The 26,427-nt window shown below is 54.1% G+C and overlaps 2 protein-coding genes across 2 annotated transcripts; both read right to left on the bottom strand.

The window, feature by feature from the left end:
• Positions 1–476: 476 nt before the first annotated feature.
• VPS25 (vacuolar protein sorting 25 homolog) lies at positions 477–5,785 on the bottom strand. Its single transcript, XM_062216758.1, is given in 7 exon segments — positions 477–1,076; positions 3,180–3,255; positions 4,017–4,105; positions 4,467–4,490; positions 4,493–4,518; positions 5,364–5,534; positions 5,733–5,785. Coding segments are annotated over 7 exon segments (552 nt in total). The 3' UTR covers positions 477–963.
• Positions 5,786–13,134: 7,349 nt separating this feature from the next.
• On the bottom strand, positions 13,135–14,832 carry RAMP2 (receptor activity modifying protein 2). The gene is made up of 4 exons (XM_062216757.1): positions 14,715–14,832; positions 14,208–14,273; positions 13,675–13,786; positions 13,135–13,547 (listed from the first exon to the last, which is right to left on the bottom strand). The coding sequence occupies exons 1-4, from the start codon at positions 14,815–14,817 to the stop codon at positions 13,292–13,294; spliced, it is 537 nt and encodes a 178-aa protein (XP_062072741.1). The 5' UTR covers positions 14,818–14,832; the 3' UTR covers positions 13,135–13,291.
• Between the last annotated feature and the right edge of the window lie 11,595 nt (positions 14,833–26,427).

The following is a 26,427-nucleotide window of genomic DNA, read 5'->3' on the forward strand; positions in this document are numbered from 1 at the left end:
TGGGTGTGTGCGCAGCAGGGCTAGTCCCTCCCCCAAACCAAAACCGAGCTACCCATCTCCACCACCCCACTTGGCCGCAGCCTGGCCCTGGGCAGAGTGGCTGTTTTTGCTGTGGGCTCTCCTTCCTCCCTCTTCTGTTTGCCAAAGTCTCCAATAAACCGAAGTCCGCATCCGGTTTACCCCCACCCCCAGCTCCCCCTAGCCACAACTACCCCACCCAGACCAGCCAGGTGGAGGGAGGGCTTCGGAGTAGTTCAGGACCTTCACATGGGACGGCCAGGGAGCCCTAAATTGGTCCAATTCTGAAAGCGGTCTGTCCCCAAGCTGTGCTCCGTCAGCACCCCGCCGCACAGCCCACCCAGCAAATGTGAACCCGCGGCCCAGGTGTTTTCCTTTGCAAGGGTCACAGGTCTCTCCTGGCTCCCAGGCCTGGGTTCACGCACCCCTCTCCCAGCAATCACTTGAAAGGCAGGCAGTGGGAGCTGAGATTTTAATATCATAGATCAGTGTCAGGCCCTGCCTCTCACTGCCAGGCCTGTTGCTGGGCCTCCTGTCTTCCTGTTGCCTGGAAGGCTGCCTGCAGCCAGGGCTTCCCCCGTCCCCGGGGAAGGATCCGGCAGCAGCTGAGAGTGGGAGGGGAAGGGACAGAGGCTTGAGCAGGTGTGCGCACTTGTATGGGCTCAGGTGTGTGAACACATGTCAAGTGCTCGCGTGACAGACCCTGGCTGGGGGCAGTCTAGGGTGTGATAGGAGGCAGGGCAAGCAGAAGCAAATCTTTTCTTGCTGGCACCTCAGCTCATCCTACCAGGGACAGACCTACAGGGAACATGAAGAACCCATCCCTAGGTCCCAGCCTTCGAGACCGGAGCCCTGTGGAGTCTTGGTGGAGTCCAGATCCAGTCTGTGGGGATTCTGGGTCTGTCTCCTTGTGAGAGCCCTGGACAGGTGGGAGTCAGGTGTGTGCTAGAAGAACTTGACGCCTCGGCCGTCGCTGATGGTGATGAGCTCAGCTTTGTGCTCCTGCTGTAAGGCCTGCAGAGCCCGCAGTAGGGTCGCCTCATCCAGCCCATGGAACTCTGGGGAGGAGAGACCGGCAGTCAGGGACACTCAGCTCTTCTGGGGGACTGAGGAGAGCAGTCGAGCTGGAAGCTGAGACCTCTTGGAGCCATGTCATACCTATTCCCTCCCCAAGGGTACTTCTAAAGGCTCACGGAAAGTGGAACTGAAGTGTGACTCGGGGCAGGTGTGTGGTGCAGCAGTCCACATACCACTCGGGATGCTGAAGTCCCAGCTCCTACCTGACTCCAGCTTCCTGCTCATGTGAGCCCTGGGAGGCAGCAGTGACGGCTCAAGTAGTTAGGTCCCTGCCACCCACACGGGAGACCTGGATGGAGCTCTCAGCTCCTGGCTTCAGCCTGGCCTAGTCTTGGCCATTACAGGCATTTGTGGGGTAAACCAGTGGATGGGCAAGTCTCTCTCTCTGCCTCACAAATAAATAGAAATATTTTTTAATTTTTGAAGGGCAGTTATAGAGAGAAGACACAGAGAGAGAGAAAGAGCTTCCATCCACTGGTTCATTACCCAAATGGCCACATTGGTCAGGGCTGGGCCAGACTGAAGCCAAGAGCCAGGAGCTTCTTCTGGGTCTCCAACATGGTACAGGGGCCCAAGTACTTGGGCCATCCTCTGCTGCTTTCCCAGGAACATCAACAAATAAGAAACAAAAACAGCTAGGATTTGAACCGGTGCTCCAGTATGGGGTGCCTGTGTCACAAGTGGAGGCTTAACCTGCTATACCGTAACACTGACCCCCAAATACAAACTTTTTAAAAGTATGAGTTAATTTTGGTGCCAAATTGAAATCCATGCTTAGTTTTTTCCTAATACGCATTTCCGATGTATTATGGAAAAAATCTGCACCAAATTAAACTCATCCTTTTAACCCCATTTTCCACAAACTTATCCTTCCAAAGTTATGGCGCTCATACACTTTCACAGCTACCACCCCACTTCCGGGCACACCTGAGAGAGGGGCAGGAGAAAGCGAGGTCAGCGTGAAATGGCTTTATGCTTGTTTTCCCCTCTCTGGGCCTCCTTCCCCCACCATGTAGTGTCTGCTGCACAAGAGTGACACCATCTGCTCTGGGCCACAAAGAAGGGGCCCTGACAACCAGGCCTGAGCTCAGGGCCCTCGTCCCCAGACACAAATTAGGAGGGCCTGTCCTAACACAAAGGGTGCAGCCAGCACTCCGGCCAGGAGACTGGTAAAGTCTAGCATCGCTATCTGCCCTTCGCTAGTTCAAAGGCACAGGGCTGGGAGCCAAGGGCCAGCCGAGTATCTGGAGATATGGTAAGATACTGCAGGGAGATGTGAGAGGCAGCAGGCAAGCCCCGACAAGCAACAAGGCAAGCTGCGGGGACCAGCTCAAGTCAGGGAGCTTGCCTGCCGAGGGAGCCTCCAGCTTTGCCCAGCCTGAGTGGTGGGCTGGGCGAGGCTGCAGCGCTGAAGTCATAGTGATGGTGGGAGCAGCAAGCAGAGGCCTGCAGGACAGGAGGAAACAGCAAGAGCAGGGAACTGTGCCGGGGTAGCTGGGGCCTGGCAGACCTGGCAGAAAGCTGAGTGCCCCCCATCCCCCTCCAGCTAAGACTGGAACTTTTGGTGATCCTGGGATCAGAGTAAGGAGTCAAGAGAGAAAAGAGCTGAGAAGGGGTTTACACTGCATAGAAATCAAAGGGTATCCAAATCCTCGCCTGGCCAAGGACCAACGTGTTTAAATAGGTTGGGGGTGGAGCTGGGGGTGTTGGCCCAATCCCTTCAGCTGACACCTGCAGATCTTGAGCCCTCTGTGAGAATAAAGGGTGAGAGAGCCTGAGTCAGCAAGGAATGAGATTCCAGGCTTAATCTCCTGTGCAGGTGCCTCATCTGCCATCGACAGCACTGACTCTTAACTTCGGGTGGTCACACCTGCCCCTGAAAATCTTGCCCTGCGGACTGCACCCCCAGAAAAGTGCACCCACACCCACACAAACCAAATGCGGGTTTTCTGCATGTGAATTCTGGTGGTTTATGGAATCCTCAGACCTGAGTGCAGGGCTTTCATATTAAGAACCCAGCGGCAGAGAAATGGGAAGGACCAGAGAGAGGACTCGGGCAGAAGAGCGTTAGGGGAAGGCATTACCCTCATCCTCTGTGTCTTCCCCATTGGTCAGTTCATACAGGGTGAACACGGAGTTGTTCTGGCCACTCCTGGAAACCTGTGGACACAGAAAATGAGGGCTGAGTAAGGATCGAGAATCTTCTGGGAGGTCAACTCACCCACTCCACTCTTTGATCCAAGAACGGTGCCTACTGCCAAACCTGGGTTCACTTCACCTCTGTAAGCGGCCTGAAAAGCACAAACCCTACAGGTGCTATATTTATATGTGTACACACACTCCAGGAACCACGAAACCACAGGCTTCACGCGCCCGAGCAGTGACCTCTCCCGGCTGCTTTCCTGCTCAGAAATGGGTGGTGTGTGCGGTATATTTAGGCTGTTGATGCTTTCCCCCCGCTTCGCTCCCTTGGGAATGTTTGTGGCTGGTGGGGACTAGGAATCTGGGGGAGGGAGTCTTCTGTCCCCACACCCACACAGTTCACAATGTCTCATTCACGCTGTGGATAGCTCTATAAGGGTGCAGTGGGGGCGGGGCCCCAGGTTTGTTTTGTTTTGTTTCGCTCCCCCTTCCTTTCCCCATTTATCTCCTGTGGCCAGAGGCTCCAGCCAACAATAGCATCCATGGTTCCCAGCCTGCCTTCTCCAAACATGCCCTCGCACAGCCTCCGGCCTCCCACAAGCACAGAGAGGTCTGTGCAGCCAGGGAAACTGAGTCACTGAAGGGCTGGCTGGGAGGCCTGCATTTCCTCTTCCTGCCCCTCCCCACTTGGTTCAGGCTCCATCCAGGAACACCAGGCACAGGTACAACTGTCGCCTGCCATGGGCACGGCTTAGCACGCAGCAGCAGGATGGCCTCACCCACTGATAGATGAGCTTCCCCCATTCTTCTGGCCTCCGCCACATGATCAGGAAGCTAGACTTGTTCTTATCCAACCACTCGAGGTTCCCTGGAAAACAGATACTTATGAAAACATCATGCCCTAAAAAGGGACAAAGAGGCAGCTACCAAGGTGGGAGAGAGTGGAAGAGATTCAGCTTTCAGAAAGAGAGAGTCGATTTTTATTTTACTAAAACACTCATTCTCTTTTACCCACCTGTCTTCAGGTTTTGGGCAGAGGTAGAGAGATTTCAATTTTGTATACAAATGGGGAATCAGCACCCAGAAATTGGGCTGTCTCCCGTACACGTCATTCTGGGCTTTAAGCCAGGGAGAGGAAAAAGTTGTTAAAAGGAAAAGTCTTGTGCTAACCTTCCCTCAGGAAGACCCAAGTAGGGAGAAAAATAAGGAATCTAGGAAGCCAGACCCACCTTTTTTCCTCAGTTCCTCTAACAAATCTGGATTGATTCCATAGGAAGCTTCCTAGGTGAAGGTTAAGGGAGTGGCACACACGCATTTGGTGGGGATAAAAATTCCAAGTCGATTCTACACTGAGAACCACCTGCCGTCTGCTCCCTTTCACACATGTATGGGAGCAACTTCTGAATGAGACACGCTTGAGGTAAAGGAAAACTCTTCCTGTTACAGGGAAGAGTTTTAGGGGCACGTGTTTGGTGCAGCAGCTAAGACACAGCGATTAAAACACTGCATATCCTATATCAAGCTCCGAATTCCAGCTTCCCGCTAATGTGCACCCAGCAGACCACAGCTCTAGTACTTGGGGTCCTTGCTACCCACGTGGAATTCTCGTATCCCAGTCTCAGCTGATGAAGGCATCCGTACAGCAAACCAGGCGGCAGCAAAATCTGGCTTCGCCTTCAAATAAACAAATATTTAGGAAAAAAAAAAAAAAAAGAGGTTTAGGAAATGAAAGGTACTACCACTCCTCATCCTCTGTCCCCTCCCCTCCTTAGCCTTTCTCCACAGATGGTTTAAGGATGACTCAAACAGGAAGAAATGACCCTTGCTTCCTGGGAGGAGGGGGAGGACGGAGAAAACTATTAAAGGTAGTGCTGGGGTTTCAGCTACACACAGAAGAGGGAGGTGCAAATAGCCAGAGGGCCCAGGGCAGAGAGCCTAAGACCTGAGCACTCACCGCAGCTAGAACCAGAAGGTCTGGTACTGCATATGGGGGCAACAACGGGCGTCAGCCACGCCTATCTTTCCCAAGTCCAGCTTGGTGGAAACCTGCCCACCGTGGGTAAAGGCCGGGGGCCGGGGTGGGGTGACGTCCGGGCGTGTGGGAACAGGTGCGAGTGTGCGGGGGCCGTGGGCGAGCCTGACGGAGGATACGCTGCAGCTTGACGTTGTTGAAGAGCGGGCTCTCCTGCGCTTCCATCACCGTCATGCTGGACTGTTTGTGCAGGCGGCAGAAGGACAAGACCAGCGAGCACCACGCGGCCAGCTGCTTCTGCCGCGTGTCCACGTTCGGCTGTAACCTAAGTGAAGGAGCCAGGCGCAGAATTAGAAGGCGGGAGGCAACACCTGCCCAGAGGCGCGTCTTGGGGGAGGGGGAAGTGAGGGTATTGTTGGGAGCCGGGTCTTTTCTCCCCCTCCCCTGGTGAGTCATCAGGGCTGAACCCAGGCCCGGGGATGGGAGGGAGGTACAGCGGGGCTTCTCGGGGTCTGAGCCTCACGTAAAGAAGGGCGGGAAGCGATACTGCCACGGCCACTCGAAACTCATCGCCATCGCAGTAGCCCAGGAAACCCGGAATCTCCCGGCAAGGTCCTTCCGGTCTCCATTCGGGTCCGTCCGGGCAGAAAGCACAGCACAATGGTTCCGGATGCCGCTCAGGACACAGGTGCCCCGCGGGGAGGAGCCCTTATGGTCAGCCAATCCCGCACGGCGGCGAAGCCTCACCTTTTAGAACCGTAGGAGCTTTGCCGCCCGAGGACGACAGTGAACTCATCAAAGCCACGCAGTGTGTTAGCAGAACTGCAAGTAGAACCCAGGTCTCCGGTCCCCAGCCTACACTTGTTTCCACTGAACTAGGCTTCTTCTTCTTCTTCTTCTTCTTTTTTTTTTTTTTGACAGGCAGAGTGGATAGTGAGAGAGAGAGAGAGAAAGGTCTTCCTTTTTGCCGTTGGTTCACCCTCCAATGGCCGCTGCGGCCGGCTCATCGCGCTGATCCAAAGCCAGGAGCCGGGTGCTTCTCCTGGTCTCCCGTGGGGTGCAGGGCCCAAGGACTTGGGCCATCCTCCACTGCCTTCCCGGGCCACAGCAGAGAGCTGGACTGGAAGAGGGGCAACCGGGATAGAATCCCGCGCCCTAACCGGGACTAGAACCTGGTGTGCTGGCGCCGCAAGGCGGAGGATTATGAACTAGGCTTCTTTTAACAGTAACCTTCGTGGCAACTGCCCTTTAACTTCAACACCTCGCAGTTCCTGGGTCCCCTCAAGTCCCGCGCCCTTTGCACTGCTCCTCAGTCTGGCGCCAGCTTCCTAGCTTGTGTCACAGGGGGCTGCCATCGCGCCCCCAGCCATCGCTCCCCTCTTTTGCTTCCTGGCCTCTGCAAGTCTTCTTTGACTCCTTTCCCCGACGAGACCACTCAGTTCTGCTCCCAGGCTTGTCTACATACTGGTCAGTTCCCAAAGCAGAATTATTCCCCCAGGTACCCTCTCCTTTTTGTTGTTGTTTTTCTCACCACTGGCTAGGGGGATAGTGCTGGGAAAAAAATCACCAGGACTTGTTCAGTGACCGCGGAGTCCCCGGCTAACCTCACTGCTGGACTCTCAGGGCAGCCCGGCCACCCTGTCTTTGACATCCTGTCACCCTCAACGTAACTATTCAGACTTTCCCACAGTCCCCAAGCCACTCCACCTCTATCTCCCTACTTTCTATAGAGTACCTTTCCTTCCTCTTTTATTAGTTGAGGCCATGCATGTGAGCTCCTTAATATTTCTCCACTTTCACCGTTATGTCATCCCTCCAAAAATCCTCTCCACTTTTACATCTTCCTTTTGGACCCCCATCCACTGGTTGATTCCAGAAATGTCTGCAACATCTGGGGGTGGGCCAGGCTGAAGCAAGGAGCTAGGAATGCAACCCATCTCACACATGGGTGGTGGGAGCCGTCACCTGCCAGTGTCTGAGTATCTTCTCCTGGGACTTCTCTTCTTCCCTTTCTTCCTTTCCCCTGGCTCTGCTCCCATAGGACACAAACATGATCAGGTCTTCCCCATGCGAAAATCTGTACGGCCCTTGAGCCTGCCACATCAATTTCCCATCTAACCTCTAACCTCTCCCTCCACAAGTCCATTCTTCATATGCACAGCCCTGACCCACAGAGCAACCAACAAATATTTGTTGAATGACTGAGTGAACCATTCAGTTGAAAATGCTTTCTCAAAAGCCCCATTTTGTTTGCCTCCCTGGTACCCCTTTATGCTTGTTCTGCCATTACTGCTGTGATCATTATCTTTTCCTCCTATTTTTCTGATTCTTTTCTTTAAAAGTTCTTTTTAAATTTAAGATTTATTTTATTATTATTATTTAAAGATTTATTTATTGCCGGCACCGTGGCTCAATAGGCTAATCCTCCCCCTGTGGCGCCGGCACACCGGGTTCTAGTCCCAGTCGGGGCGCTGGATTCTGTCCCGGTTGCCCCTCTTCCAGGCCAGCTCTCTGCTGTGGCCCGGGAGTGCAGTGGAGGATGGCCCAAGTTCTTGGGCCCTGCACCCCATGGGAGACCAGGAGAAGCACCTGGCTCCTGCCTTCGGATCAGCACAGTGCGCTGGCTGCAGCGCGCCAGCTGTGGCGGCCATTGGAGGGTGAACCAAAGGCAAAGGAAGACTTTTCTCTCTGTCTCTCTCTCTCACTGTCCACTATGCCTGTCAAAAAAAAAAAAAAAAGATTTATTTATTTATTTGGAAGACAGAGTTACAGAGAGAGAGATTGATTCCATCTCCTGGTTCATTCCCCAAATTTCTGCAATGACAGGGTTGGGCCAGGCCGAAGCCAGGAGCCAGGAGCTCCTTCCAGGTCTCCCACAGGGGTGCAGGGGCCCAAGGACTTGGGCCATCTGCTGCTGCTTTCCCAGGCCATTAGCAGGGAACTGGATCAGAAGTGGAGCAGCCAGGACTTGAACTGGTGCCCACATGGATTGTCAGCACTGCAGGCCATAGCTTTAACCAGCTGCTCCATTGTGCTGGCCCCTAAAATTTAGTTTATTTACTCAAAAGGCAAGTGACAAAGAGAGAGAGGAAGAGACACAGAGAGAGAGACCTGTGGATTCACCCCCACATGGCTACAATGGCCTAGAGCTGGGCCAGGCTATAGTCATGAGGCTGGAATTCCATTCATGTTTCCCATGTGGGTGGCATGGACCCAAGCACTTGCGCCATCTTCTTCTACCTTTCCAGGCACACTAGCAGGGAGCTGCATCAGAAGCAGAGCAGCCGGGACTCACAGTGGTGCTTTGACATGGGAGCCAGCATCACAAGTGCAGCACAGACCACTGAGTCACAACACGGGTCCCAAGTGTACTTTCAGTTTATTTGAAATGCAGAGAGACAGCGACAGATAGAGAAAGCTCTGTCTGCTGGTTCACTTCCCAAATACCCACAACAGCCAAGGCTGGGCCAGGATGTTGCCAGGAGCCTGCAACTCCACCTGGGTCTCCCATGTGGGTGGCAAGGAACTGACTAGCTGAGCTATCTTCCGCTGCCTCCCTGGATGTGTATTGGCAGGAAACTGGATCAGAAGCCAAGCATCCAGGGCTTGAACCAGGCTCTCCAATGTGGGATGTGGGTGTCCCAAGCAGAGACTTAAGCCCCTGTGCCAAAGGCGCACCCTCTCTTTTTTTTTTTTTCTTTCTTAATGTGGGTGTTTCCTGAGTTTAACCTCAGCCTTCTTTTCTTTTTTTAAAAAAATTATTTTAATTTACTTACTTGAGAGGCAGGGAAACAGGAGACAGACAGAACTCCCACCACTGAGTCACTCCTCAAACACTTTCAGCTGGAATCTGGGGATTTCAGGTCTCTCCCATGGGTGGCACTACTGCCTCCCAGAGCCGGTCTGCACTTGTAGGAGGCTGAAATCAGTTGCCAGAGTTGGGAATCAAACCCAGATTCTCCAATATGAGACATCTTAACTGCTAGGCTAAATGCCTGTTCCCAGCTGCATTTTTTTTTTTAAAGAATTATTTTATTTATTTGAAAGATTTACAGAGAGAGAGGGAGAGAGAAGTCTTCCATTCCACTGGTTCACTCCCCAAATGACCGCAATGGCCAGAGCTGAACTGATCCCAAGTCAGGAGCCAGGAGCCTCCTCTGGGTCTCCCATGCAGGTGCAGGGGCCCAAGGAGTTGGGCCATCTTCCACTGCTTTCCCAGGCCATAGCAGACAGCTGGGTTGGAAGAGGAGCAGCCAAGACTTGAACCGGTGCCCATATGGGATGCTGGCACTGCAGGTTGGGGCTTTAACCCACTGCGCCACAGTGCTGGCCGCTGCATTCTTTTCAATTCATGTTGCATTTATGTGCAAAAGACTCCTAAATCTGTATTTCCAGATCCATCGTCTTTCCATTCCCACCACCCCCATTTCTTTTTATTTGCAGCAGGGAAGGGTGATAATCTCCCATACACCCACTGGCTCACTCTCCCATGTGAGTGACAGAGTTCCAAGTACTTGAGCCATCATCTGCTGCCCCCCAGGGTACACAATGGGGAGGGGGGCTGGATTGGAGATGAAGCTGGTACTCGAACTCCACTCTGATATGGGATGCAGGTGTTCCAAGTGGCAATTTAACCACTGTACTAAACATCCACCTACCTCTCTTTTTAAAAAAGGTTGAATTTACTTGAAAGTCTGCATAATAAAGCAAGAGGGAGAGACAAAGAAATCCTGCATTTCTAGTTCACTCCCCAAATGACCATAATGGCTGGGGCTGGGTCAGGCTGAAGGCAGGAGCCTGGAACTCTGTCTGGGTCTCCATCCATGTCTCCCACATGGGTGGGAGGGACCCAAGCACTTGGGCCATCCTTCGCTGCTTTCCCAGTTGCATTAGCAGGGAGCTGGATTGGAAACAGAGCATCCGGGACTCGAACCGGTGCTCCAATATTGAGTGCTCGTGTTGCAGGTGGTGGCAGCTTAACCCGCTGCACCACAATGTGGGCCCACACTCATCCCTTTTTATTTTTTATTTATTCGGGAGGCAGGGAGACACAGAGCCCATTTCCACCTCTGTGTGCTTGTTTCATTGTCACCTCCCATTATGTACCTTTGTCTCAGGCCGATTCCTCCTCCTAAGAGCCTTTGCTATTATTACGGCTATGACTGCCTTAATAACCTAAGTTCAAAGTCTCCTTCCCCCCACCCTCCCCTCTTCTTCAGCCCCTCGTGTCCAAGCCCTGCTGATTCGCTCCTCTGTTTCAGTCCTAGTCCTTGCTTTAAGCTTCTTTTCCCCGCTCTCTCCTCCCTTGGTCCATGTCCTCATTTTCTCAAGCCTGGAATACGGCAGCAATTTCCTGCTTCACCTTCCTCTCTGCTACCTCCCCTTGGGGAATGTGGTCCTGCTAAGGCCTCGTTACCTGCCAACTCTGCAGTCCCCCTCCTGTGATCTTCTCAGCCAGATGTGACCCCTCCTTCTTTTGCACTTAGGTAAGACTTGGTTTGTATCCCTTGCATGTCTCTCATCACGGTCTTCCTTGTCTCTCTCTCTCTCTTTTTTTTTTTTTTTGACAGGCAGAGTGGATAGTGAGAGAGAGAGAGAGAGAGAGAGAGAGAGAAAGGTCTTCCTTTTCCGTTGGTTCACCCTCCAATGGCTGCTGCAGCCAGCACATCTCGCTGATCTGAAGCCAGGAGCCAGGTGCTTCTCCTGGTCTCCCATGCGGGTGCAGGGCCCAAGCACTTGGGCCATCCTCCACTGCACTCCCGGGCCATAGCAGAGAGCTGGCCTGGAAGAGGGGCAACCGGGATAGAATCCGGCGCCCCAACCGGGACTAGAACCTGGTGTGCAGGCGCCGCAAGGCGGAGGATTAGCCTGTTAAGCCACGGCGCTGGCCTCTTTCTTGTCTCTTAAAAAAAAAAAAAAAAAAAAAAAAAAAGATTTATCTATTTGAAAAGCAGAATGACAGAAAGAGAGGGAGAGACAGAGAGACAGAAAGATTTTCAAATGGTCAGGGCTGAGCTTGGAACTCCACTGGCATCTCCCAAGTGAGTGGCTGGGATCCAAGCAGTTGGGCCATCTGCTGCCTTCCCTGCGCATCAGCGGGGAACCGCATCAGAAGCAGAGCACAGACAGCGGCTTAATCCACGACACCACAACCCAGGTCCCTCCACTGTCAACTTCCCCACTGCATGAAAGCCACTGAGGGGGGCCGGCACTGTGGCGTAGTGGGTAAAACCGCCGCCTGCAGTGCCAGCATCCCATATGGCGCCGGTTCGAGACATTGCGGCCAGTAGGGAAATGAACCAGCAGATGGAAGACCTCTGCCTCTCCTTCTCTGTGTAATTCTTTCAAATAAATAAATAAATCTTAAAAAAGAAAGCCATTGAGGGCAGAAACTAGGCTCTATTTAATCTATCTTCACAGCACAGTATACCATACAATTAGACCCTGTCTTATACAAATAGACACCTGATGTGTGCGACAGGCACGAAGGCAAATGTGTCAAGAAGGGGACAGCGAGGTGGGTGTTGTGGGGCAGCAGGTAAAGCGGCCACTAGGGATTCCCACACCCATACAGGAACACCAATACTCCATTTCCTGTCCAGATTCCCCCGATGTCCTCCTGGGAAGGCAGCAGAAGACAGCCCGAGTACTTGGCCCCTGCCACCCACGTGGGAGACCTGGATGGAGTTCCTGGCTCCTGGCCTCAAACCTGCCCCAGCTTTGGCTGTTATGGGCATTTGGGGAATGAACCAGTGGATGAACAATCTCCCTCCTGCCCATCACTCTGACCTTCAAGTAGGTTCAAGTGAATAATTTTTTTTTTTTTTTTAAGAAAAGGACAGCTGTCCGGAGAAGACCGATCCATTCATGGAAATACAGTAAAAATTCTGTCAGTGAAAACTGAAAATATCCTTAGCAATCCCAGAAAGAGATGTATCTGGTGAGGCAGACACCTGTAGACAGACATGCCCCGGGAAATGGACACGCACGTATCCAAGGACACAGGTATCTCAGCAAGGAGGAACGTCCCAGAGACGGGGGATGCCACAAAGAATCAGTGATACTAAGGAGCAATAGGTGCCTCCATGGACAATGAAGCTGTTGCAGATGCTGTTGGTGGCCCAGGGAGGGCTGGAGGTGAAGGTTCTCTGAGAACCCAGTGTGCATGTGCAGAAGCCGGGAGTTGCAGAGAGGTCAGAAGGGTTGATTGGGAAGTCTCAGAGGCCCACACACACAGAGGATGCTATGGAGAGAACAGGGCCCACACACACAGAGGATGCTATGGAGAGAACAGTTCTCTGACCCAGGGCCGGGTGGCCTCAGCCCTGAGCTGCTTCCAGGTCACACACATCTTTTGAGTCTTGGCTTTCGTGGACACCAGGGGGCAGTGTGTGGCCACCATGTAGGCCACACCCCATCCAGGACAATGTAGGATGAGGGCCAGGGACCTAGTGGGAAGGGGTGGACCCTGCTGAGGACGTCCCCACTGCCTCTGCCCTCCGTTCTGAGGTCTCAGCGATAGATTCCTGGTGTTTAGGTCCGGGCTCCTCTTCCCAAGCCTTCAGAATAAACTGAGGCATGAAGGGGCGAGTCAGGACCGCCGTGGGTGGGGGGCTGCCTCCCTCGATGCAGGAGTCATGGCAGATTTCTCCCTTGCCCCTCCTCCTGCATCGCCCCCAGCTGCCGTGCAGACCGGAAGGGAGTCTTTTCCTGCTTGTTTCCTGGAGCTGGGTTTGGAGTGGGGCAGGAAAGGCCCTGCCCCGGGAGGAAGGAGTATGGGGCAGGGCATTCATCCAAGGAGGGGGCGGGGATGGGGGGGTGGACAGAGCCATAAAGCCCTCCAACTCACACCGCTCTGCGGCCCGCTGTGGGGTGGCAGAGGCTCCGGGAAGCAGACAGGCCCCGCTAGGATGGGAAGGGGGACATTGTACCCAAAAGAAGTTTTTATTTAGATTTCAGAACTTGTGCCATGGCCCCATGGGACTTCCATCTCCATCTACCGGGGACCTGTGGAGGGGCTGGGACCGAGGGAAGAGGGTGGGGAGGGGGGGAGAGAGCGAGAGTGGGCAAGGCCGTGCCACCCTAGCCCTGGGCCTCGCTGTCTTTACTCCTCCACACCACCAGCGTGACGAGGAAGGGGATGAGGCAGATGGGAGCTATGATCATGGCCAACAGCACGTCCTCCGGGGGGTCGGAGAGGGTGGGCTGCCCCAGGGAGCAGTTGGCAAAGTGGATCTGGTGCGTCTCGAAGATGATCCTCTCCGCCCAGGGGTTGGGGAAGCCCAGGCCGAACTCCTCGGCGTTCTGCTCTAAGCAGTCTCTCAGCGCGCTGTAAGGCCTGGGGGCAGGGAGGACTTTGTGAGGGAGAGGCCGGCCCCTCCCTCACGCAGCAGCGCCCACCCAGCAGCAGCAAGTCCAACCCCCACCCCGCCCCCGCCTGGGCCGCCCTCCAGGAGGGCCCCTACCTGCTAATCACCGCCCAATCGCACCAATCCTTTTCGATAGAGTCCATGTAAACCTTATAGCCGTTCCAACAAAGTAGGACGTTTGCCTCGTAGTTCTCCTCCACCGTCCTCCCTGTGGGGACAGACGCTGCTCGGTGACCACGGCCTGCCACCCCTCCGACCCCCACACACCCCCTGGCCCAGGTACTGTCTAGGTGGAACCCGCGACCCTTGTCTTCAGACGTGGGAACCTCTCTGCCAGTTCCCCTCGCAGAGCAGCCTGGCTGAGCAATCTGGTGCCTTCCATCTGGGCAGCACTTCTCATCGAAGCCTCACAACCTCCACGTGCACCTTTTCCTGGGCTCTTCCCACCCACCTGTGACGGGGCCCAGCCGGGCCTTTTTGTGGGAGAACCACAGGAGGCCCAGGAGAAGGGAAGGCAGCTGAGTGGGGCAGCAGGGCGCTGGGGGGTGCCTGTGGGAAAGGGACCCACTGCACTGACCTGGCTCTCCTCCCGGCCCTAGGCCTCCCTCCCACAGCCCCTGGGCACCCACCTTCTGGCTCCAAGCTGCCCGGGGTGGGAAGAGTCTGGGCCAGGGACTCCTGGGGCTTAAGGATAGCTGCGGGGAGAAGCGGGAGAGGAGGGTGGAGAGGTGGCGAAGCAGGCAGTGGCGCCTGCGGGGGAGGGGCATGTGGGCTGCGACCCCTGGAGATCCAGGCGCCAGTGGAAGAGAAAGAGGAGCCGTCTGTGCCTCCAAGGGATGCCCCCGCGCCTGGAAAGAAGGGGCTGGCACGAGCTCCTGCCCACGCACACCCAGGCCCAGGCGCGCGCACGCACACCCCCTTCACCAGCCCAGCCCTCCAGGACTGTGTCCGCGGGCCCCTGCCCTCACCCCGGCTTTCCCCGAGCGTGGAGCAGAGTTCGTGCTGCGGCCGCCCCGAGGTGGGGCCGAGGACCGTCCGCAGGACGCGCCGCTCACCCCGCAGAGCCCGCGTCCGCCTCGGCCGTCCAGCCCCCTCCCCTCCCGCGCCTCCCGCGGGCCCCGGGGCGCCGCGCTCACCGCCCAGCAGCAGGAGGAGGAGGCGGAGCGCCGCGGGCCGCCCGGCGCGGGTCGCAGGGAGCCGCGGGCCGCCAGCTGCGCGCTCCGCGCGGAGCGAGGCCATCGCGCGGCGAGGCGAGGAGGGGCGGCGGCGTTGAGCCGGGCCCGGGCGGGGGCGCCTATATCCCCGGCCCGAGCCGCAGGAAGCCGCGCCGCTTCCTCGGAGGGGCTGGGACGGCTGCGGCCACGTGGGGGGCGGGGGCGACGCCCGGGGCCGGCGGGCTGCAGGGGGAGTCGCTGCCGCACCCGCGCCGGGCGCCCGCGGCTCCCTCCTCCTCGCCCGTGTTGGCCCACGCTCCCTCCCGCTCACCCCGCGGGGCTGGACAGCTCCCCTCGAAACCCCACGCCCGAGATCCGGTGCTCGGGCTCAGCTGCGAGGCGCCGGGGACTCGCCGGGGTCTACTGGCAGGGGCTCCTGGGCCCTGGTCGCCTGCTCTCTTCGGGGGCAGGCGGTGGGGGACGACTGGGAAGAGGGAGGGTCTGGGAGCTGCTAGGGCCTCGCAGAGCCGCCGTGGGGCTGGGACTGGGGCTGCTGTGGGCCGTGGGGGAAGGGGCACCTGGAGCTAAGCCCTGCAGCTCAGAGCTCCTCTGCCCTGGAAACTCCCACCCGCTGATGTCAGCCCATCCGCCAGACCGGGGAGGAGACCGGCAGCCGGGACTGGGCCAGGGGAGTGCATGCGAGAGGGGAAATCCAAGTCGGGTGCCTTCCTTGGAAGCATTTGCTGGGTCCTAGATCTCCAAATCTGACGGTGGGGGCGGGGGCGAGTACCTCCCCAGAAAGAAGGTGCCCGCAGCCCTCCGGACCCAGGTCGAAGGGAAGAAGGGAGCCGTTCAGAACTTCCGGTGGGTGGTCTCATGTACCGAGCGTGTCCATTCTTATCACCATCAAACCGGGAAAGAACCCAGGACTTGAATCCAGAGGCTCTGGGGTCCTTTTTCTGTCTTCCTACTCCCCAGCTATATGGCCTCGAGTGACACATTTCGCTCTTGGTCTCCCGTGAGAAATGGGGGCAGTCCCTTCCTCCGCTGTGGTGTGGACAGATGTGTGTCCTTGGTGCCCTGCCTAAGGCCGCTGCTGGGCCACAGCAAGGCTGCGCCTGGACCCCAGGAGCCCTCACTGCTGCCACATCACAGCCGCCCCTGTGTCCTGGGACCGGACTTCATTAGCCTGGGGCAGCCGAGGAGCCCAGGAGCTGGTTTGGCCATGAGGTTCCACTCCCAGACGCACAGCTGTCGGCACCAAACTTTTCTAATTACTCCCAGACGCTGACCCTTGGAACCAGCGGCTGCTGTTGTCCCAGTTTACTGATTCCTGCCCACCACAATTTCTCTTTCATGATCCCTCTTAAAATCCTCATTTCGGGATCCCAGGCTTTGGGGATCATGGCCGTAGATAATCTGAAGTTTTCTTTTACAGCTAGAATCAAGAAGCTAAGTTAGCGGGGCTGGCGCTGGCATCCCATATGGATGCCGGGTTCTAGTCCCGGTTGCGCCTCTCCCAGTCCAGCTCTCTGCTGTGGCCTGGGAGGGCAGTGGAGGATGACCCAAGTGCTTGGGCCCCTGCACCCCATGGGAGACCAGGAGAAGCACCTGGCTCCTGGCTTTGGATCGGCATAGTGCCAGCCATAGTGGCCATTTGGGGGGTGAACTGTTTCTCTCTCACTGTCTATAACCCTGCCTGTCTAATTAAAAAAAAAAAAAAAAAAAAAAAAAAAGCTAAGTAAGCAAGGGACACAGTGGGACAGCGGAGGTGGCCCAAAGCACTCCCGGCAAGAGTCATTTCTGCAGTGGTGCAGCCTCGATGCCACTCCCGGGCTGGCACCAAATCTGTCCCTTTTGTGCTATCTGGGGTCACCCTTTCCCAGAAGGAAGCAGGAGACTTCTGGGTGATAAGACAAGAGGAGGCAGCAAGGAAGGGCAGAAAGCAAAACAAGCCATTTCTGCAGGGCGGGGTCAGGAGCCCACAGCCCCACTGTGGGTTAGGACTGAGCGTGGGGTCCCGATTAAAGATGGCTGAAGCACATACTGGGCTTTAAGCAGGGCAGTGACGGTGTCCTGGATGGTAGGACTTGGAAGGCAGCTCCTGCCTCTGTCTTGCCGTGTAGCCTTGGGCAGCCCGCTTTGAATCTCCGGAGCTGATCATTCTCACATGGAGACTGGCCTTAGAGTCAGAAAGGGAACTGTCGGTAACCTGGTTGGCAGTGTTGCTGTCCGAAGGGCTGGGGTTCGGTCTGATCATGATGAGCTCCAAGAGAGACTCGTTCCTGGGTTTGGAAACCCAAACCCTCCAGCTGGAGAAGCTGGGCATCTTCTCTTGATTTTCCTCATTGCACCTTTCATGCCACTTGGGTGTGAGGATGTTTTTATCAACCCCTGAGGGCACCCTGGTAACACAAGATTGGCTTTGGGGGTCGTTGGGGTTGATTCCTTCTGGGGAAGGCCTCTGTTTGCCACAGAGGCCCCTTCCCTTCCCTTCCTAGGTTCATGTCTGCATTTGCTATAAAAATACACTTTTTCTATGTACTAGTTGCAAAATATTTTTTTAAAGATTTATTCATTTATTTGAAAGTCAGAGTTACACAGAGAGAGGAGAAGCAGAGACAGAGAGAGGTCTTCCATCCGATGGTTCACTCCCCAATTGGCTGCAATGGCTGGAGCCGTGCCGATCCGAAGCCAGGAGCTTCCTCTGGGTCTCCCACGTGTGTGTAGGGGCCCAAAGACTTCGGCCATCTTCTACTGCTATCCCAGGCCATAGCAAAGAGCTGGATTGGAAGTGGAGCAGCTGGGACTAGAACTGGTGCCCATTGCACCACAGCACTGGCCCCACAAAATATTTAAAACTTAAAACTTTATACCCTCCTGGCACTGTGGATTAATCCTCCCTCTGTGAGCCAGCATCCCTTATGGCCGCTAGTTCAAATCCCGGCTGCTCCATTTCTGATCCAGCTCTCTGCTAGGGCCTGGGAAAGCAGTAGAGCATGGCCCCAGTGCTTGGGCCCCTGCACCCATGTGGGAGACCCAGAAGAAGCTTCTGGCTCCTGGCTTCAGATCAGCATAGCTCTGGCCATTGCAGTCATTTGGGTGTGAGCCAGCAGATAGAAGATTTTCTCTCTCTATCTAACTACCTCTCAAATAAATAAAATCTTTAAAAATTTTTTTAAAAAAAAAAACCCTTTAAGCTCTCACTCTTGCCTCATGTCCCCACATATTTTGGATTTAAAAATAGAGATTTAGGGGCCAATGTTGTGGCACAGCAGGTGAAGCAGCACTTGCAATGCCAGCAGCCCATATCAGAGCACTAGTTCCCGTCCTAGCTGCTCTGCTTCCAATGCAGCTCCCTACTAATGTGCCTGGGAAAGCAGTGGAGGAGGGCCCTTTCATTTATTGACTTTTTTTCAAATTTAATATGTCTGGAATATCTTTCCATGATACTACATACAGATATTTCTCCTTCCTTTTAACTGTAGCATAGTACAGACTTTTGACTTTTTCCCCATTATGTCTATTGTAGTCTAGTCTTTTTTTTTAAAAAAATTTAAATTTGCTTGAGGGGGCCAGCACTGTGGTGTACTGGGTAAAGACGCTGCCTGTAGAGAGAGAGAGGTCTTCCTTCCGCTGGTTCACACCCCAATTGGCCGCAACGGCTGGAGCTGCGCTGATCTGAAGCCATGATTCAAGAGCTTCTTCCACGTCTCCCATGTGGGTGCAGGGGCCCAAGGGCTTGGGCCATCTTCTACTGCTTTCCCAGGCCAGAGCTGGATCGGAAGTGGAGCAGCCAGGACTCTGGCACGCATATGGGGGTGCTGGCACTGCAGGGGGTGGCTTTACCTGCTATGCCACAGCGCAGGTCTCTGCAGTCTGGAGTCTAGTTTTTAGGTGCTCACACACTCTCTTGTTCCTCCATCCCCACCCCCACCGCCACCACCCAGGACTTGGAAAGACAGGAACCTGGTCCCAGTCCAGCTGGGAATTGTCCTGAGATTTCCGGCCCCCATGTGGATTGATTCTTCCTGAGCAGGAATCCTGCTGCTGTGTACATTACGGGCCGAGGGCCATCCTGCCTGGAACCTTTAGAAAGAGGGCCGATTCTAATCCTCAGTCACACACACACACACACACACACGCACGCACATCCAGAACAGCACCAGAGGGAGTAACAGCACTGGGGGCCTCCTGCACCATGAGACTCCATGTGGAGTGTCCTGCAATTAGTTCACACATGCTGGCCTCTTCCCCAGCAGTCTGCAAAATACAAACAGAGCCCAGAGAAGATGTGGGGGAGTCAGGGTCCGCAGAGCCAGCAGCGCCGGCTGGAAGGGGCTGAGCCTTCCAAGACATGGAGCAGACAGAGCCTTCAGACAGGAGGAAGAGCCAGGGGAGCTGCGGCCACAGAGCCGGCTGCTCGGGCCAGGGACACGACTGCTCCAGCTGTGCCCAGCCTCCTCATCTGTAGCGAGACGGCACCCCTGGCAGGGGGAGCCGAGGAAAGAACAGTTATTGGAGAAAACCTTGCCTCCCGAGTCGGTAAAAAGCAGAGAAAATGGTCGAGCTGTGTTGATCAGCAACTGGTGGGCACCTGACAACTGCTCCCACTTATTGAACATTTACAACGTGCTGCATCGTGTTCTCCACACATGGGCTTATTCTTTTTTTTTTTTTTTTTACATGCGCTTATTCTTAAAGCCCCATCACCACCACGTCAGAACTGTCTTCGCCACACGTGAAATGGAGAAGTGGGAGCGGAGTTTAAGGTCCCAGAGCAGAATCAGGATTTGAACTCAGGATGCTCAGAGCTGAGGTTCCTGTCTTAACCATTTTGACCTATCCGCCTCGGTCGTATCAATTCCTCACGCATCCCAAGAGGAGGAGAGGACAGAGAGCTTCTTCCAGGACCAGCCTGACTCCTCCAGAAATAAGAGGATGCTTACCCCACGCGCACACAACCTCGCCCCCGCCCTTGCAGGCCAGGCTGGACCATGACATCACGCCGCAGAGGCTGTTTTTCTGCAGAGAACCCAGGCCTGATTTATAAGAACGGCACTCAGGCAGCGTGACTGCGGGGGAGTGTGGCCAAGCGACCACGGCACACGCCCAGCAGCGCTGAGAACACAGAACACAGCGAGTCCCTCAGCACCTTGGGCTGACTCATGGCTATGTCGGGACCCGATGCCAGGTGCCAGGAATGCTTTTTCCCTCCCCATTCTGGCTGTCCTCTGAAAGCATCCCAGGAGTCCTTCCACCCTGCACCCGCCTCCCAGGGCACTGGGTGGTGTATAAAAGGGGTACTCACTCGTGTTCATTTAGCAAGCCCTGGGGATGCCAAGTAGTGTGCTCAATGCTCATACAAATTGGTGCATTTAAGCTACGACTCTATTCGATTAGGTCTCAGAGCCACCCACTTGAAAAGCAAGGACAATGACACTCAGAAGATTTGTCATTCATCTGAGTTCAAGCAGCCCACATTGCCAGATCCCCACGTCTGCTTGGTGCTGGATCAGGGACCCTCAACCTCTGCTGCACGGTACCTGACGGAAGCCATGCTGCTAAACCGAACCAAACAGGACGCGGTGGGGAAGGCCGGCCAGAGGACAGGTGGACTGAGCCCGTGGGCACAGAGCTCAGTACTGCCCCTCTCCGGGCTATGCTTGTTCCACCTCAGCGCCAAGACATTAAAAAAAAAAAAAAAATCTTAATGCACTAGAGCATTAGATGGACAATGGAAAGGATCCATGACATTACAAAGTAAGTCATTTTCTAGGTCATAGCAAGGATCCAACATGATAAGTAAATATGACACTAGCACACGTGTGTTTAACACACAGAGTCTGTAGTGTGAGCCTAAATAATATGAAAAGCGGGGCCAGCACTGTGGCATAGCAGGTGAAGCCACTGCCTGGAGTGCCGGCATCCCATATGGGCGCCGGTTCGAGATCCGGCTGCTCCACTTCCCATTCAGCTCTCTGCTGTGGCCTGGGATAGCAGTGGAGGATGGCCCAAGTGCTTGGGCCCCTGCACCCACATGGGAGACCTCGAGGAGGCTCCTGGCTCCTGGCTTTGGATTAGCTCAGCCAATTGCGGAGTGAACCAGCGGATGGAAGTCCTCTTTCTTTCTCTCTCTCTGCCTCTCCTTCTCTCTGTGTGTAACTTTGACTTTCAAATAAATAAAATAAATCTTTTAAAAAATAATATTATGAAAAGCAGTAGTTTTCCATCTGTAAAACAGGGATGACAATAACATCTGCAGGTTACAGAGTACAAAGCCCTGAAAGCAGAAACACAGCCTGGAGTCTGTATCATCACGCCCTTTGGAGTCAAGTACACTTGGGTTTGAGTCTCAGCTCCATTGCTGTCTAAACCGCAACTTCATACAAGTTACTTGTCTCCTCTGACCTTATTTTCTTCTTGATTTTTTTCTTTTAATTTTTATTTGAAAGGCAGAGAAACAGACACAGAGATCTTCCATCCTCTGGTTCACTCTCCAAATGCCTGCAATAGCCAGGCTGGGCCAGGCTGAAGGCAGGAGCCCAGAGTTCAGTTTGGTGTCCTAGGCAGGTTGCCAGGAGCCAGCCCCCTCAGCTCTCACCTGTCACCACCGAGTGTCTGCATAAGTAGGAATCAGGAGCATAGACGGGGTGCAAACCCAGGTACTCTGATATGGGACGCAGGCCTTCCGAGCTGCGTCTTAACCACTGGCCCAATGCCTGGCCCTAAACTTGTTTTCCTCTCTGCCAAATGAGATTTCCTGGCATGTATGTCATGGAGCAGCTAATATAATGCATGTAAAGCATTCAGCCCAAAGCCCGGTGCATGTGATAGTTGGAAGTTGTTATAACGTGTAACACATACACTTTACTGACAACTGTATTTCCAAGATATTCTGGGATCTTTCCAGCCTCGTAATTTTATTCTTCTCATTACACAACACTCCATTTATTGAAAAGAATGCAGACTTTAGAGTCAGATGAACAAAGCCTGGTTTCAATTCCAGCTCCACAGGCTGATAAGAAACCAGCATGGGGGCAGGCGCTGTGGTGGAGTGGATTAAGCTGCAACGCCAGCATCTCATATGAGCATCGGTTGGAGTCCTGGCTGCTCCACTCCAGCGCAGCTCCCTGCTAATGTGCCTGGGAAAGCAGAGGAAGATGGCCCAAGTCCTTGGGCCCCTGCACCCGCACAGGAGACTGAGAAGAAGCTCCTGGCTGTGATCTGGCCCAGCCCCAGCCATTATGGCCATTTGGGGAGTAAACCAGCAGGTGGAAGATCTCTCTGTCTCTCTTCTCCTCTCTCTCTGTCTCTCTCTCTCTCTCTGTAACTCTGCAAAAAAGAAAAAAAAGAGAGAGAAAAAGAAAGGAAGGAAGGAAAAAAGGAAGGAAGGAAGGAAGAAAACCAGCAGCCAGCAGGTGTGGCGACAGACAGAGCTGTCAGTCTCTCTGGGCCCAGTGTCCTCTACAATGGGCATAGCAGTACCTGCCTCTCAGGCATTTATGGGTTTCACACCCAGTGGGATGTCTGGAGATGATGTGAATACTAAAGGTAATTTGTTTAGTGCACCAGCATGATTCATTTGTGTTCCTCTGCTGAGCACTGTGGATATAATCTCTCGATGTATGTATTGTGGGCAGAGTGGCCACTCGCCTGGCTCCAAAGGGTCTCTGTAGGCTGCTCTCTCAGCCTAGCTCTAGCATGGGGATCTGGGGCCCTGCTGATAAGCCAGGGAGGAGGCAAGGGGAAGTCAGAGAGCCAAGGGGAACTCCCCTTTCCTGTCGGCCAGGATTTGTTTGTCTTCTACACAGGCTGTTCCCTGCTGATACGGGGGTGTGTCCAGTGTCCAGCTTTGATTGGCATCTCCAGAACACAGGAAGTGAGGAGCCCCTTAACTTTCAGAAGCTGTTTTCCTCTGCACTTGCAGACCAGAGTCCCAAACACACTCTCTTTCTGGCGCCACTGGTGAGAGCAGAAAGCCATGGAGAGGATCCAGCATCATGATGTCAGAGCCCCAAGACCTCAGAGAAGGGAGGAGACATGGCAGAGTGGTTCTGATCATGGCTAAGGGATCAGAGGACCGAGCCCAAACCAAGCTTCATCATTGACCTGCTGGATGACCTGCGGCAAAGTTGAGCATCTCTTTCAGCCCTAATTTGCTCAGCTATAAAACAGACAGAAGATTCCTGACTCCACATTAAGTAAGACAATCTGCATAAAGCAACTAGCACAGTGCCAGGCCCATGGAGGGCTTAGTATTTGGAGGCTGTTGGTTTTTTTTTTTTCCTGCTATTTCATTTTCACAGTTGAGGACCCTGATGGCCAGAAAGGAAGTACAGCTCATTAGCTGTCCACCCACCAACTGAGCGGGCTGCTTTCCAGGCACAGCTGTGCCAAAGGCGTGTCCAAGGGATCAAGGCCCTGCATTAACTGTGCCTGCCCAGAGGGACTGCAGGCAGCACCACCCTGGCTATGGGGTTGGCGCTTTCAGAGTACCTCTACAAATCAAGGCAGGAATCCCACCCAAGTAACCTCCCAAAGACAAAGTCCCTTCCTGCTCGACTTATTTATTCTATAATTAACAAAGGTGAAGAAAGCCCTGTCTAATATTTTGGCTCGCAGGCTCAGGGTCTAAAGTTAACAACGGCCTGGGACAAGGAATTATTGTGGGCCTGTTCTTGCTTGCTAAATTGAATGCTTCATTGTGATCCCTAAGCAACCAAGGGTCAAGAGCTAAGTACCTGCGGCAGAAAGCTGGGTTTCTGAGATCACAGGACAGCGTGTCCGGGCGCTCAGGCTCCCTGAAGTCCAGACCTCAACTTGCTTTGGAGCTGCCTTGGCCACTAAGTGTCCAGGGAGGGCCCTGTCGTGTCAGCGGGCCCCGCCAAGCCATGGGAAGTAGCCCCAGTTCCTGGCGACCTGGGGGCAGCCTTTTGGGTCCCGCTGTGTTTTTGTTTGTGTCCTCCAGGCAGGGTGGCCTTTCCCTGCTTCGGGGTGGACACTGGGTGGGGGTGGGGAAGGAGCATGGCTCCCTCCCATCCCCACAGCTGTGTTTATGCTTGCCTCTCAGGGACTGTCTGTGGCTCCACCTTTCCTCAGTCCTCTGTGTCCGCTCTGCAATTGTGATTTGCTGTCCCTGTGGGCTCCTCAGTGGACGGCCAGCATGGGCCAGGAGGGCACCGTGGAAAGGTGGCTCAGGTGGCCAGGGCGGAAGAGCTAGGGCAGAAAGCCCTGGATTCTGGGAAGTATCGTCCACCTCCTTTGCTTTCTGCCAGGAGCCCAGGGGTCCAGCAGGGGACAAATGTACACTCAAAACTCACCCATCCCAGGAAGAAGGGAACATGGGGCTCGTGCCTAATCACAGGGCTGAACAACATCTTGCTGTGTGATGGGGATGTGGGTGCAGGGAGAGAGCAGTGTTCCCCGAGCTTTCCCAGGGGCCAGTGGTCAGGATTACTCGGACAGCACGTTAGAGCCAATGAGACGACCGTAAACTATGAGCAAATGAAAGAGGATTTGAGAGAATACAAAGTTAATAACGCAGGGAGCAAGTGGAGCTGGTATTAATCAGCGCGCTAGTGTTGCCGGCCTCGCAGCCAAGCCCAGGACGATGACTGCCAAGGCAAATCAGGCATCAGGTTTCAGAAATTAAACACAATTTTATTTTTCCGCAATAGGGGACTTTCAGAAAAAGGACTCGGCACACTCTGTCCAGTTCCCTTCAGCCCCAGAGGCCTCCCATTTAAGAGTGAGATGCGCTGCTAGGAGCCAAGGGTGACACAGCTGTTCCTTTCTCCCATTCACTGCCCAGGGGTGGAGCTGGGAGGAGTGGGACAGGGGTGAGGGTGCTGTTTTTCAGAGGCCTGGCGGCTGACCACTTGCCAGCAGCTTTTCCACGAATTTGCAGGACAAAGACTTTCTGAAGGGTTGGAAAAGAAAAAGGGCTGTAGAGGCAGAGCTAGCCAAACAAAGGTTGGCTGATAGCTGGGGAAGTGAGAAAGAGAGAGAGAGAGAGAGAGGGAGAGAGCGCGCAAGAGAGAGCCAGAGAGCACAGGAGCCTGCGGGAGCCTGGACTGGGAAAAAACTGTCCCATCACAATGAGTTGGAACCAACTGGCAAACAAATGTTTCCAGGAACACCACACTCACACTTACTGGTGATGTGGAAAGTTGTTTTATAATCCTCCAGCGAGCGGGGATTACTAAACCCTGTGTGCAGTCCTGTGCCAAGTCCCATGGTGGACACGAGAGAGGTAAACAGTGTGGACGTGAGCGGAAAGTCCTGGAGGTGAAGCATCGCTGACACCCTGGAGGGCTGGACGCTTTCAGGAGGAGGCAGAGCTGGGGCCAGGGGCATGGCTCTGACCCACAGCCTTGGCATCAGTTCCTTAACTTCCCTTCCACCTCGGGATATTTCTGTAACCTGACTTTGTTTATCTCAACATTTCTTTGTATTTCTCTCTTGTTACTTGGCACACGTTCCTGAGGCAAGGTTGATTTCTCTCTTGGCTTCTAGTACCATCAATATGCTGATGGTTCCCAAATTTCTCTGCGTCTCTGTCCTGACATTTAGATCTTCTGAGTATCTCTCCTTAGATAACCCACATTATTTCCTTGCACAGTGATTTATGTAGTGCAAGGTTCTCAATCTTGGCTATGTGCTGTGACCACCTTGGATGTTTTTTAAAACTCTTTTAAAGCCCAAAAACTTTTTTTTAAAAAAATTATTTATCTGAAAATCAGAGTTACACAGAGAGAAGAGAGGTCTTCCATCCATTGATTCACTCTCCAATTGGCCACAACGGCTGGAGCAGCACCCATCTGAAGCCAGGAGCCTCTTCCGGGTCTCCCACAAGGATGCAGGGGCCCAAGGACTTGGGCCATCTTCTACTGCTTTCCCAGGCCACAGCAGAGAGCTGGATCAGAAGAGGAGCAGCCGAGACTCGAACCGGCGCCCATATGGGATACCGGCGCTTCAGGCCAGGCGTTAACCAGCTGTGCCACAGCGCCGGCTACAAAGCTCAAAAACTTTTAAAGCCCAAGCTTTCCCCAGACCAATTAATCAGAACTTGTGGGTATGGCAGCCTGGTGTTAGTGGTTATTAAGGCTCCCCGGGTGAGTTCAGGGTGAGCCAGCTTTGAGAACTCCTTATTTTGAAGGTGGCAGAAGTGGAAAGGAACATGATTACAAATTGCAAGTACAAAGCAGTATTTGCCTGCTGGCATTGTGGCGCGAGGGGTTAAGCCACTGCTTTGAGACGCCAGCAACCCATATCAGAGTGACAGTTTGCGTTCTAGCTGCTCCACTTCTGATCCTTCTTCCTGCTAATGTGCCTGGGAAGGTAATGGAAGCCGGCCCAAGAACACCAATGTTGGAAAAATGAATGGAGTTCCTTGCTCCTAGCTTCAGTCTGGCCCTGACTTGGCTGTTGAAGCCATTTGGGGAGAGAACCAGGGGATGGAAGATCTGTCTGTCTCTCTGTAGCTCTGTCAAGTTTTTGATATAAGGAAAAGAACACTAAATGTGGAATCCAGGGACCTGAGTTTAAGACCCGACAAAGCAGTTTTTCATGGGTGTAAGGCAAGTCTTTGAATTCCTTTATGCCAGAATTGATGGAACAAGGACATAAGTCTTAGCCATTTTAACTCCTTGCCTGAAAGTAGGTAAAATTCCACTTTACTTTTACCCTTGCC

The sequence above is a fragment of the Lepus europaeus genome, chromosome 18 (genome assembly GCF_033115175.1).
Source record: "Lepus europaeus isolate LE1 chromosome 18, mLepTim1.pri, whole genome shotgun sequence".
Lineage (NCBI taxonomy): Eukaryota > Metazoa > Chordata > Mammalia > Lagomorpha > Leporidae > Lepus > Lepus europaeus.